This window comes from Carassius carassius, chromosome 10 (genome assembly GCF_963082965.1).
Source record: "Carassius carassius chromosome 10, fCarCar2.1, whole genome shotgun sequence".
In the NCBI taxonomy this organism is placed as follows: domain Eukaryota; kingdom Metazoa; phylum Chordata; class Actinopteri; order Cypriniformes; family Cyprinidae; genus Carassius; species Carassius carassius.
The window spans coordinates 12826532-12840662 of record NC_081764.1 but is presented as its reverse complement, the minus strand read 5'-3'; the positions used below and the strand labels follow the sequence as shown (position 1 = coordinate 12840662).

At 35.0% G+C, this 14131-nt stretch overlaps 1 protein-coding gene across 1 annotated transcript; it reads left to right on the top strand.

Moving 5' to 3' along the window:
• Nucleotides 1-784: 784 nt before the first annotated feature.
• On the top strand, nucleotides 785-11161 carry LOC132151292 (interleukin-12 receptor subunit beta-2-like). The gene is made up of 16 exons (XM_059559397.1): nucleotides 785-911; nucleotides 1208-1317; nucleotides 2166-2417; nucleotides 2884-2998; nucleotides 3131-3306; nucleotides 4143-4276; nucleotides 5212-5353; nucleotides 5912-5997; nucleotides 6400-6601; nucleotides 6732-6902; nucleotides 7000-7098; nucleotides 7763-7918; nucleotides 8131-8268; nucleotides 8402-8501; nucleotides 8602-8686; nucleotides 10466-11161. The coding sequence occupies exons 1-16, from the start codon at nucleotides 895-897 to the stop codon at nucleotides 10835-10837; spliced, it is 2355 nt and encodes a 784-aa protein (XP_059415380.1). The 5' UTR covers nucleotides 785-894; the 3' UTR covers nucleotides 10838-11161.
• The last annotated feature ends 2970 nt before the right edge of the window (nucleotides 11162-14131 follow it).

Sequence of the window (14131 nt, the reverse complement as noted above, 5' to 3'; positions counted from 1 at the left end):
CTATTAACAGGTTTCTAATACTATGTTAAAAATAGCTATTAAAATGTTATTAAATTTCTCTATTATAGATCAGTAGGGATATAACCTAATATCAAGGCAAAAACATATATATTAATATAATAATCAATTATATTAATAAACTATATTCAGGTATAGTTTATTGTTCTCCTTGAAATACGTTATTGCACTGATGAAATAGTTGTTTGTAAATTGCTTTAGACTTACTGTTCATTTAAATTTGCAAATGGTTGTTAATTGTTTTGGGGTGGCCTGTTGATCAAGTCCGTTTATTTATATACAAGTCACTTTTTATTTTATGTGTCACGATTCATTCCTGTTATGCAGTTAGGCTACATTTTTGTTCCCATCATATATGAATTAGGCTAATTAGATAAAACGTTAAACATGGCATTTTTAAATCTCAAACATCTGCAAAAATCAAATGTCCATTGCATGAAAACGGTTAATTTCTTTAAAGGGTTAATAAAATACGAAAATATTTTTTTTATTAGCTGTATTAGGTTCGATGCTGTTAATGTAAATAAGTTATGATTTAAAAAAAAATAATATATTTATACATTTTTAAAACAAAATAAAAAATTAAATAAAAACAGACCTCATAAAGCAATGGATGTCTGTAAGATGACCGTTATGATAAATGTCATCTGTACTTCACAATACAGTAATGAACAAAAAAATAAATAAAACAATTCTGATTAACAGTATCCTGCAGTAAACCGAGTGCTGAGGTTACTGATGTCATGCGCGCTCATTTGTTACAAATACAAGACGTCGCGCGCTCAGTTCTTCAACAGGAGAGGGAGGAGATGCGCCTGAGGGCTCTACTGCCACATTAAAACTCACAAACCGCACCAATGACCAAACCGAGCAGTTATGTCCCATGGGCAGGGGTAAGCATACAGCTATGTTATATACCACAAAATCTTGAAAAGTGTTATCTTTAAACGATGAACCTTTCTGGTCTTCAAGTCTTACAATTACGCGACATTGACGCGACGTGACAAACGCTCTGCTATTGTAATATTATTGGAGACGTGTATACTGCTGGATTATAGCTTAGTTTTTTGTGGAACGCGTTCTTTTCCACCTGTCTAAATGATAAAAGAGTGGCTTGAATTTCTCAATAAGCAAGTAAAGTGTAAAGTGGGAAGGTAACTCTTAAAATCTCATGAATGGTTGTTTACAGAGGGTCTTGTGAGATCGTGTGGTCTTCAGCACCGAGCTCGATGTCTTCTGAATGTACGTGGTCGATCCTTGTAATGTTCTGCTTCATCCTGGCTACAGGTGCACATGAAGGTAGGCTATGACATGATTGTTTTTAATATATGAGATTTGCTTTAGATTCGGGCGATTTCATGGGCCACGGTTTGACTTGTATTCCAACAAACCACTTTTTCCCATTAGCCTATTTGAAGCGCTTGGAAACCGTTTCATGGCTTCGACGTTTATTCTTGCTACTTCTCAAGAAACTGTTAATGTTATTTAAGGCTAGCTGCAAAATTAGACCTTTTAATGGAAGAAAAAAAAATCTCAAATCATCTGCATCGTTCTCATTTCTAGCATAGATTGTTATTAAAGAAAAAAACGACATCGTTTGATGTTGTGGTGGAAATGACACTGTGGCTTGACACTATGACTTTTAAAAACAAATTGCAGATTTAGTGATGCATGTTTACTGACTGTCGGATATTGTTAATAAATGACAAAGAGAGTGCTCATGACCAAAAATGTCTAAAGTTAAAGAAACACAAATAGGCTACATTAGATTTTATTTTATTTGCCCTAAATATCAAAACATATCATTTTGGACAGCGTCATCAGTGAGAATGTTAATTGAAATTAGACTTAGTTTGTATGGAACATTTGGCTTCTGCGTTCAAATTTGTATTTGAATTTATCATATTTTAATGAAGTTATACAAAACACTATTAAAAACTTAAGGATGTGAACACATAATTGGGATTGTGGTGGACAAAATATAATAATTTAAGAATGAACTATAAGCACATAATGATTGATTATTGTGAATAATGGGGAGTACAGAGGAATGTCTATGATATTTACAACCCTGGTGCAAATATCCCACGCTATACTGTGATAACATTGTTTTTATTTTATGCTTCCTCTGTTTATGCTTCTTGCAGGAACTGTGTGCACTGTGAGATCAAGCAAAGGTGAAGAAGTCCTCTTAGGATCCAACTTCACCTTCTCCTGTATCTTTAACAAGCAATGCTCCAAACTCATTTTTCGAAATGGAACGCAGATTCTATATATAAAAAAGAAAGCCATGTCAATGGAGGTGTCTGTGGAAATTGTGAATATAAAAGAGTTTAGCACTTTCAGCTGCAGGTGTGAGGAGAACCCAGAACCATGTGGAATCGACATCAAACCTGGATGTAAGCTTGTAACTTTATAGAACGTCTTTATTTCAGGGTTCCCACACACATGGACAGTCTGTATCACAGAATTTCTATAGTGATTATGCAATTTTTTCAAGTAATTCTCAGCTCTGCAATAAGCTAAAATGCAGTCTTTATATAAAGATTTAAACTAATCTTAAAATAATTGAAAATTAATTTCAGACTTTCGTCTTTCTAGAGGTGTGGTAACCTTGTCTTATATCATGCCATATTATTCAACTTTGCAAAATGTGTCTTTTAGAGATACAAAATGAAGACACCTTCTCTTAGAGAAAAATGATGTGCAGAGAAATAAAAAAAGTTTGTAAAGGGCTGAAACTAATTACAATAACAAAATTAGTGGGAAACGTTGACAAGTATGATTTGTTCCACCCTTTGGCAAGGGTGGAGACTCTGACACTTTTAATTCTGAAACTTTCACAGTCATGTGCTTCTTTTTCAGACCCTCCAGACATTCCACAAAACCTCACATGTGTTCAAAAAATGAATTCTCGCAATGTCAGTTGCATTTGGACAACGGGAAGAGGTACCATAATCGACACCACATGTCAGTTACGGTTAGTAAAAAGAGTCAAATCAGCTTTATAAGGAGGATCTTTAAGTTTACAGATCATATGATACAACCAAAAGCAGAGACACAAGTAAAACTAATTTAATTATTTGACAATGTTTTCCCTGTGCTTTTTCAGGGTTCATGGTGACCTGGAACTTGGCTATGAGAGTTTTATGAACGCTACAGGATTTTGTCACTCCACTTTCCCCATCAAAAGCTCAGAAATGACACAGCTTGTTGTGTGGCTCAGTGTCTCTAATACCCTGGGCTCAAAAACCTCAGGCCCTCACACCATCAACCTAATAAATATAGGTAAATAAATTCCCAAACTCATAATTATAAACAGCAAAAAGAGTGAAACCATTCAGTTGAATTCACTCAATGTTTAGGTTTAGTTATGTTTAATATGGATGATGGAATTGATTAACTTTTGACAGTTCTCCAAAGTCTTTTTACTGCACCCTAGATTTGTAAAAAAAAAAATATTTTTAGAAAAAGTTTTTCTGTCAACACCAAAAGCAGAAATGTTGCATGATGCATATCAAAGCCGTCAAAGTCAGTACAGTGTGTGGGTGAGATTTTTGTTGGCTACTTGTAAAACAGTAAAGCAGTGAATCTCAGCCATTTTATTCAAAGGCCATTCTCAGCCTTATTATTTACAATACAATATTAAATTATATTAATATTTACAATATTATAATGTGCAGATATTATTTGCTTGCTTGTTTTGTCTTATTAAAAATGAACTCGTCTTGAAAGCCACTGCATTAAAACTAGAACAAAAAGTTCTCAGTTTCTCCCCTTAGTCTGTCCATGTCATAAAAAAATAAAATAAATAAGAATAGACAAATTGTTGCCTATTTATGAGAAAAAATGATGTTAATAGCTTTTATTGCTTTTCATTTTGTCATGCTGTGCCTGGTTAGCAAGAAGAGTTGTGGTTTGGGGGATTCCAAAAAATAAAAATTTGGTCAGTTTTAAAGAATTGGTTCTTTTTACACCAACCCGCAAGTTGACTTTATTATTTCAGAAGCTGCTGCAAAAGATCTTATCTTGACTTAATCTAAAACCAAAAAGAATTGGACTGCATTTCAGATGTAGAGAAATGTGGACCGAAAATGATGCAATGTTTCTCTGTTCATTTACAGTAAAACCCTCAATGCCTGAAATCATTAATGTGAGCTGTTCCTCCCGATGGTGCAACCTACACACAGACAATCACAGCATGAACTTGGTTGAAATCCAGTACAGTGCTGTAAATGGGATCTGGGACACCTTCCAGGTAAAGCTTCTGATTCTGAAATGTGGTTTAATTGCTCAGCATCTTCAGTTAGAATCAGACTGAAGTGGTATTCAAAGCCACTTTTTATTTTTACTTGCAGACCTCTCCGTTGTTTATCTTGGTAAAGCTGATAAATAAAAATGCAGAGTTGCAAAGATGAGTCGATTCATTATGAGAAGAAAAAAAACCCACAAAACCTCACAGATTAGTTTGGTCGTCAAACCACAAGCCCTCCATGATGACTCAAAACTGGAATAAGAAATGTCAAGAAAGGGGTTTTTGCAATCCTTATTATTAGGATGACTGTTGCACATCCCACAACATATGTCTTGATGTCTCGTTATCAATGAAATTATTTCAGTAACTATTCCATACAGTAGATAGGACAGACAGCTTTGCAGGAATACAAAATATTTTTCATTATAATAAAGAAATATGTTTGGAGATCCAGAGATGGTCTCGTTGACTCTAAACCTAAAGATGTTTTTTTTCCACTGGTGAAAGTCAATCGTGTGCTTAAAGGGATGGTTCAACCCAAATGAATGTTTTTCATTTATTTCACTTCCTTGGAACACAAATGGGGAAATTCTGAATGCCGTTTGGCATCAGTGACGTCAAACAGTGTGTGATTCATTCATAGATGCCATGTTGTATTTAACTGTGAATGAAGATATATATAATAAACAGCAATGGATAAAAGAGACATCAAAGGATTCTGAAAAATGTATCAAAATTTCTATAAAAAATATTAAGCTGCACAACGGTTTTAACCTTTAACTCCATCAACTTTTGTTTTATTGAAAACAGATGCTAACATTTTTTAAAAGAAGCATTCAAACATTCTTGAAAGACATTTTAACAGAGAAAGTATTTAACATATTTAAGAGCTCGCATCTGGTGAGATAACAACACATTTGATTATGTTGTCTCCGCAGACTAATGATAAGAGTAGACTGAACATATCCTTGCTACAGCCGGATACCACGTACAATTTCCAGATCAGGAGGAAAATTAACCATACAGTAGGCCTGTGGAGTGACTGGAGTCAACCAAAGCAAAAAACAACAAAAGAAGAAGGTAGGTTATGAAATATATGACTCGTAAGGACCTTCATTAAGTCACATTTTGTATTTATAGAATTTTGAAGGCAGCTTAGTTTGTGTAGTTATTCTGAGCTGCTCGCTCTTTTAAAGTCATCAGAAAGTGTAAGGGGTCGTATGAATGTGGGTAGTTACGCATGTGCTGAAAAGAGCGCTTCAGAAGTATGATGGTGTTAGATAAGTTGATTGTACTGGCGTGGGATAGTCACTACTTTGTTAGCATGTCTCAGGTGCTTGAGATAATGGGCAAAACTAAAGCAAACGTGAGTGGTGACCGATTAAATTAGTTTAAATTAATCTAGATTAACTTAAATTAAATTAAACTAGATTAAATTAACACTTTTTAGTGTTACTTAACTTAGTTGAGAAGTGATTGAAGAGAAGACTTTCAAATTTGATGGGACTGCACTGACTTTTGGTTTAACAAAAAAAAATAAAAAAATACACCCCACATTATACAAACTGACATGCCAAGTGAAAGAAAAAGAGTGTGACCGATTGTAACAGAACTGTTTTTATTCTTCTCTCTCTTAAGCTCCTGATAAGGCGCTTGATGTCTGGTACCTCCAAGAACTGAAGCCCCCACAATCTAAAAGCAAGTGTTTCCGCATATTTTGGAAGGCACGTAACCCCTTCACCGACCTATTTTCTATTAATGTTTCATTTACCAGTGTACATGCTACGAACAGGTCCTTACACGATTCCCTCCCCCTGTACTTGTATACTTTTCACACAGGTCCTTAAATGTCAAACCACCACTAAAGCAATGGTTTGCTTGTGTGAATTGCATCTTCCCAAACACACTTAGTCTGAAACCAAAAGTTAGTCGACTGTCAGTTTCAGTTTACAAAAACTGAGTAGGGGCTTAGAGGAAATGATGGATTTGAGAATTCTCTCTTTTAGAGTCATATTTCTGCCTCATGTCATTAACGGCTGACTCTATCACAGGTCAGATGCATGCATTTAGACAAACTGAACTGCGTGATAAAGATTGCCTTAATATTCTGGTTTATTATGTTTTAGGAACTGAACATATCAGATGCCAAGGGGAAAATTCAGAGGTATAATATAAGTGTCCAGGAGCAAAAGGGAAAGAGGCACTCTATCATCGTAGTTCCACCCAGCAGAAATCAGAGCATATGCTGCTATAATTGTTCTGTGTCAGTGTCCGCGGTTAACTCAGAGGGTCAATCTCCTGTCAAAATTATTCAGCTGCGGTTTCCAGGTAAGCCTTTGGTTTTTGACGTTTTTTGCAATGCAGAGCCAAATAAATGTGGTTTTATCCTATATTAAAATAATTAAAAGATGCTTGTGGCCAATATAGCAAAGCTAAGCCATGCATATTGTGTTCACAGGTCTAGTTGCAGGTTTACCGTCACACAGGCCATTGAATAATCATAGCATTGCCCTCTTCTGGCCCAAGCTTGACATTGCAGGCACTGAGTATGTGGTGCATTGGTATCCAGTTGGAAACATAGAGGGGATTCAGTGGACCAGAGTGGTGGATACCACAGCTCACATTACAGGCAGGTTTAATTGGATGGTATGAGTTAAGACCAGTCAAAATTAGTTGGTTGGTTTCCACACTGTAATAAAATACCTTTTATTCTGATGTCTGTCCAGGTCTGCAGCCTCAAGAATGCTATCAGGTTGCAGTTACCGCTCTGCGATCATCTGGTCCCAAAATGGCAACCATTAAAGGCATCTCCTCATGGCAATCAGGTTCATTCCTAATGCTCATTCTGTATAAATATTCATCAAAGTGAATTAAATCACTATATATATATATATATATATATATATATACACACACACACACACACACACACATTAAGTTCAGTGCACATTCAAAAGTTTGCATTTTTTATTTCAGTATGATTTATTTATTTAAATATATATATATATATATATATATATATATATATATATATATATATATATATATATATATATATATATATATATATATAATTTTTTTTTTTTTAACTAGGATACATTAAACTGATCAAAGTGACAGTAAAGACAGAAAGAAATTTTTTCCAGCAATGATCCTGAAAAAAGCAATGGTTACCACAAAAATATTTTCAACATTCTCAATAATTAGTTGTTATTAGTAATAATTAGTTGTCAATAATAAAAAGTGTTTCATCAGCATATTAGAATGCTTTTAGACTGGAGTAATGGCTGCTAAAAATTACGCTTACATCACAGAAATAAATTGCATTTTAAAATGTATTAAAATATAAAACAGAAATATGTATATAACACAAACACTACTATTATTTTGACTGTATTTGTAATAAAAGTAATGTAGCCCTGGTGAAAATATACATAAAAATGCATGACTCTCCTTATCATAATCACTGTTTCATCTTGGAATTCACAGCTCCAGAACAGGGTCCAGATCCTAAACCTTTCCGGAAGGACACAGAGAGCTTGAGCTTGACCTGGAATGAAATCCCTCAAAAGAAGAGAAGAGGCTGTTTAAAAAAATACACTGTCTACTTGATGGACAAGTTGAAGGGAGATATTCACAAATTCAGTAAGGCTTATCTTGTTTTAAAGGAGTTCAAGAAGCATTAATTGGGGATAAATGTTAAAATGTATAACACTGATACAATATTTACTGTTGGCTCTCAAGATTTATTTTATAAAGCAATATAAAAAGACTGCTTGCTTGGGATGTTCATCAATTACAGTGCTAAATCAACTGAGATATTAGATTTCTGACGTGGTGCTGCACTTTGGCTGCAGGTGTAGACCATCCAAAGACACAGTATGTCATCAGTGGTCTGTCACCAGAACAGTGTTACAATCTGTGGGTCACTGCCTGGACTGATGCAGGGGAGGGACCCAAAGGAAGTGATCTCCCATTCTGCACACTATCAGACTGTATGTATTTATGAAGATTGTTGCACTTCAACATCATTTACTGGGTTTAAATCCAAATATTTGGCATTTTTTAAGAAAGTGCTTTTGTGTAAAAAAGATGTAGGTAAGAGTGACCTATGACATCTTTTTTCAGCTGAGAGAATGCTGTCCCTGGTGATCCTGGCTGGTGGAGTAGTACTTTTGGCCTGTCTAATCCTCCTGTGCATCTGTCAGTTCTCCTCTGTCCATAGAAGGTAAGAATCAGCAGAATTCCTTGAATTCTACAGACAAAAAAAAAACAAAAAAATTTTTTTTTGTGATTTTAAACACTGCCATGTCTGTTTTCCTTGATAGATTCTTATGCTGTTGCCGGTGTCTGCTGCCTATTATTCCAGATCCAGCAAACAGCAAATGTGCAAAGACATATGCTGATGACCAGGTAAATGTAAGGAAGTGCCTACACAGACTGTATTTTCAGAACAAGTGAGCTACCAACAGCATTTCTGGGTATCATAAGCAAGCTTTAGCATTTAGGGATAGTTCTCTCAAAATGAAAATTCATCAAAATGAAATAATTTACTCATCCAGTAAGACTTTTTTCTGTGGAAAACGAGGACAGAAAGAAAATATTTCCCTCACACCGCAGCTTTATAATCTCATTCACTGGTATTCAGCAGTTAGTTCTAGAGCTTGAGTGTTGTTGCAAGAGTTTGGGGGGCAAGTTGCATAAACTAAATAAATTTGGTCATCTAAGTTTTTTTTTTCTTTAAGACTGGTTAAATGTTTGTGAAGGAACTTATTGAAGGAACTAATTAATTAATTATGAATCCATATTACATGTAATCAGTTACTACCCAACTCTGCATGCTAGTGGACTCATACAAAGAATGAAAAGTCCCAGTGCTATTGTACTGTATATCAGGGGCTAGTTGCATAAACACAGCCATTATGTTATGCTTTTCGGCCAGTCACACTACACTGTTCATGCCATTCACTTCCATTCATATGTATGAGAATTCTGGAGACTCGAGCGGTTATGCAAAGAAGTTTTGCATTTCAAAGCATTCAAAAATACAGGTTGGGTGACTTGCAAATTAGTATCATGTGTGGCCAATAGAAGATTGATACATCATAGCATGACCTCTTAAAAGCTTTAAAACTGCATATTTGTGGCATTGTAGGAAAGTGGATGTGAGATTATTTTCATTTATTTATTTATTATTATTTGTTGAATTTATATTTTTTTTAAAAGACAAGTGCCCAAAGAAATGTATTGTAGTCTAGTGTGACCAACCCTGAAGAACACGTTTTCTTACAAACTAGCAATAAGCCAAGGGGTTAATACAATTAATGCACTTTAGGTTGTTAGTAACAATGAATGGAATATATTTTCTTTGCATTTTAATATCAATGTGGTTCAAGATTATTCTATTTAAATCAATGTGATAAATGAGTTCGGTCAAAAGTAATCTGAAAGTAATCAAAAAGTAGTCTGATTAAATGACCTAAAATGTGTAATGTAATGGATTACGAAACTGACTACAATGTTTGTCATTGGTTTACAGTTTACAAGTAATCTACCCAGCTCTGTTGGCATGTCAGTTTGTGCATTAGTGGTGAGAATTTTTCGGTGGATCTTTCTTTAGGTTACATAATTATGCCAGTAGGTGGAGACAAGTGTATTACACTGTGAGTGAGATATTGAATCATTTACTTAAATGATTCATTCAAAATATTGATTCATTCAGGAACAAAACAGCTGTCTTAATGAGTGAGTCATTGAATTACTGACTCGAGTGATTTATTTGAAAGCATTCTTTTTTGTTTTAACTGAACTATTTTTTAAAGTGGATCAAAATTTGTATTTTGTAAGTAGGCAACTGGCAATATTGTGACTAAAATGATAGTTGCACAATATTAATATTTAGTTTATCGAACTGTTGTATAAAAGCAATACAGAAGAAGTTGCTTTAGAATGTCAAGTAGAATGTATTTCGCCTAGTTTTTTTTATGAACTATGAATTCGGACATATTACGCTTTTCACATACTACTGTTCCACATAGTAGCAAAGTAGGCATATTATGATAGCATTTTCCCAAACCTATCACAGTATTGTTATTTTGTTTAAACATGGAATTGGATTGGTTGACCAAAATTGTGTAAATATGATATAATTGTAATTCATTAACCAGTTCACACCTGTTCCCCTTCCCACAGAGTGAAATAAAATTTTATCTAGACCAGTGTGACTCCAGTGTGAATGAGGATCCTGATAATGTGGAGGTGGAGGAAGTTCCCTATCCCTCCATCTGCACCTACATCAAAAGTTTCTCTCACGAGTCCAGCTCCTCTGATGGCACCCAAATCACCAAGATCACAGACATCATGGAGGACTACATTTCCACTCATGGGGCAATAAGTGGAGAAGAGGAGGAAGATGAATATGAAGGAGAAGAGAGGAGTTTGGATGAATTTAAATTCTTCCCAAGCACTCACAGCCCTTTCATGGAGCCCCTGTTTTTAACTGGAGGAAAGCTGACTCTGGATGTAGTGAAAATAGACTGCAGTGAATTTCTGGATTGCACATGATTCTCAAGAGGCATTAAAATTAGACCTGATTGTGACTGTACTATGGATCTGGAAAAATAACCATGGACATCCCAAAAATAATTTGTCAGTCAGAAGGACAAACGTCTTCTTGCTCTCAATCTCAGCCATACCTGGGCATCTCAAGCTAATGTTGTCATTTTAAAGTCATAATGAACCAAAGTAGCAACAGATTTTCTTTTCCTGTATTGTGATGAACAATCAAGTGAAATGGTTTAAATGTATGGCAGGGACTTGCTCATATATATCTGATGTTGATTGGAAGTAGATCAGAATGCAAGCTTGCAGTTGATTTTAAGGAAGGGATAAGTTATTAGGGGCGGCAGTGGCTCAGTGGTTCATGTAGGTTGTCTACAAACCGGAAGGTTGGTGGTTCAATCCCCGGCTCCACCTGACCAAGTGTCGAGGTGTCCTTGAGCAAGACACCTAACCCCAGCTGCTCCCGATGAGCTGGATGGCGCCTTGAATGGCAGACACTGCAGTCGGTGTGTGAATGTGAGTGTGAATGGGTGAATGTGAGGCAAAATTGTAAAGCGCTTTGGATGGCCATGTGGTCTGTTGAAAGCGCTATATAAATGCAGTCCATTTACCATAAGTTTAAGCAAATCAAATGTTTGGAGAAGTCTAGCATAGAAGTCTGATGCTTCACCAGAAGATTAAATTCTATTTTAATAAAAAATTGAGGTAATTAAAAAAAAATGCATGGATGAAGCAAGAAACAAGAAAATGGATTCATTTTAATTTCATGCCAATTCTAAAAAGCTTGTATGGCTGTGTTTGAGGGATGGGCCAATGTAGGCCTCTTGGGATGTGATAAAGGGTTAAAACAAAAACAAGGTTAACTTATCATATCCTTTTAAGCACACGGCCTGCCTCAGCTACTTATCTCTGAAATGCAGATGATCTAACAGACTGGTAACAGCCCATCTAGAGTACAGATACTTAATGAATGTAACTTGAAAAGGTCGTTCTTTTCACTAAAACACTCAGCAGCTGTCCAACACTAACTTTTAACAGTGACTTTTGAACTCTTTTTCTACAATAAAGAAAAAAATTGCACGTTTCAATATCAAGGCAGACTCTGTACTCATATCTTCTCTCAATGCAAGATGTTTGACACAAATAAATTTGTCATAATCACATGTTTTTCATCAGCTTAGCTGAATACTGTCTTAATGTAAAGTGTCTATTTGCATGTTAACATGTTAAAGTCAAAGCATCAAGGACAGAATAAATATGTTCTCGGTTTTGTATGTGTGTGGTTTTCTGTCACTACATCTTTTAAATTATATGGCAACACATGACTTTAGTCTATAGACATTTTACCAGTCAGCCATACATAGTTGTCCCGGTGTATTGCCCAAACTAAACCTCAATAATAAACTAAACTGCAGCATTTCTAAAGAAAATGTGAATGGCCAACAACAGCATCCAGAAATACTGACAGCTGCCAAATGCTTTTGTAAAATACACTTGCAAGTGTAAGTCCACTCCAAATGCCAATTAACCAGTGCCAGGAATCAATATGTGAGCAACTTGTTATTTCAGTTACAATAGATTTACAATATTTCACGTGCAACAAGGTCCCATTCGCTAGCATGAATACACTGAATAACATTTCTACAGTATATGTGACCAGTCTAAAGTTGCCAGGGCATATTTTTTAGCATTAGCCACAGACACACTGCATGGGTCAAAATTGAGTTTTCTTTTATGCCAAACATCATTAGGATATTAAGTAAAGATCATGTTCCATGAAGATATTTTGTACATTTCCTACCATAAATATATCAAAACCTAATTTTTGATTAGTAAAATGCATTGCTAAGGACTTCATTTGGACAACTTCAAAGGTGGCTTTCTCAGTATTTTGCACCCTCGGATTCCAGATTTTCTTGGCCAAATATCGTCCTATCTGAATAAACCATACATCAAAGAAAATCTCAATTAACTGACCCTTAATATTGGTTTTGTTGTTCAAGATCACATATGTAATTTTGTTTTCAAAATTATACATTTTTTAAAAATCTGTTAAAGGTTTAGTTCACTTCCAGAATGAAAATTCTGTCATCATTTACTCACCCTCCACTTGTTCCAAAACGGTTCGAGTTTCTTCTGTTGAACACAAACAAAATAAAAAAAAAACTTGAAAAATGTTGGTATCTAAACAGTTGATGAGCACCATTGACTATTACTATGACAAAGTTGCTCATCAACTGTTCACCAACATTTTTCAGAAGATCTTCTTTGTTCAACAAAGGAAAGAAACTTGTACAGGTTTGGAACATGTGGAGGGTGAGTAAATTATGACAATTTTGATTCTTGATGTGAACTAATCCTTTAACATCAATGCATCACTTACTAACATGAACGAACACTGAACAATTGTATTTTATCAACTTTAACCAAGATGCAAAAAAAAAAATTAATCTCATTGTTCATGTTAGCTAATGCTTCAACTTAAATGTTAACAACTGGGACCTCATTGTTATTTACAAGCCAAACTCCATCTCAGAGATCATTTCAACCAATATTGCACCATAGCATAAGACACCCTATACTGTTAATAACAAGACTAGGATCACTACTTTTTTTTTTTTTTTTTAAACTCAAGACTTTAAAATGTAACTGACAAGCATCAGATAAGATCAAGTTGGAAGCAATTTCATCTTTGAAGTTAAATTCCACACAACTCTGTATGAATCGATCATCTTTTAATTATTGACAGAGGTCTAATAGCAGGGTACGAATTCACACATTATCGTAGCACTCAGCTGTTCCACACTGAACAGGATGGTGTTTCTTTCAGATCAATTATGCAGTAAAGCTGTTGTAAACGCAATGGGGAAAAAATTAAATAATTTCTTAAAGGATTTATCCATAACCTAGCCTATCCAACCGATCCATAACCTCATTTCTCAGTTAACAGGAGTGGGGTGTGTAAACTTGCTTCTTGCATTTACACTGGAGCTTTGCGTAACAAGATACTATCCTGAGTTACTGGAGTCAATGGTATAAATATACCATTTAGAACTTTACAGTGGTCATTTAATAAAAGACACTTTGTGGCGAATGCAACAATCATCTGAACTATATCTTGGATAAGTTATTAATCATAAATTGAACATGTAATTAAAATGATTTCAGATTGTTTCAAGGCCTGCTTTCAGCGAATCGAGATGTTTAATAAAATAAAGAGCAGTACCAAAATGCTCTGTAACTTCCCCTAGTTATGCAGTAACCTCTACAAATTAAAATAATTAACTTGTAGATCTT

Excerpts from the sequence above, each read along its gene's own strand:
- LOC132151292 (XM_059559397.1), top strand. Across the intron at positions 6,602-6,731 it reads TATTCAGCTGCGGTTTCCAG|GTCTAGTTGCAGGTTTACCG; the intron begins GTAAGCCTTTGG and ends TTGTGTTCACAG. Across the intron at positions 6,903-6,999 it reads TACCACAGCTCACATTACAG|GTCTGCAGCCTCAAGAATGC; the intron begins GCAGGTTTAATT and ends ATGTCTGTCCAG.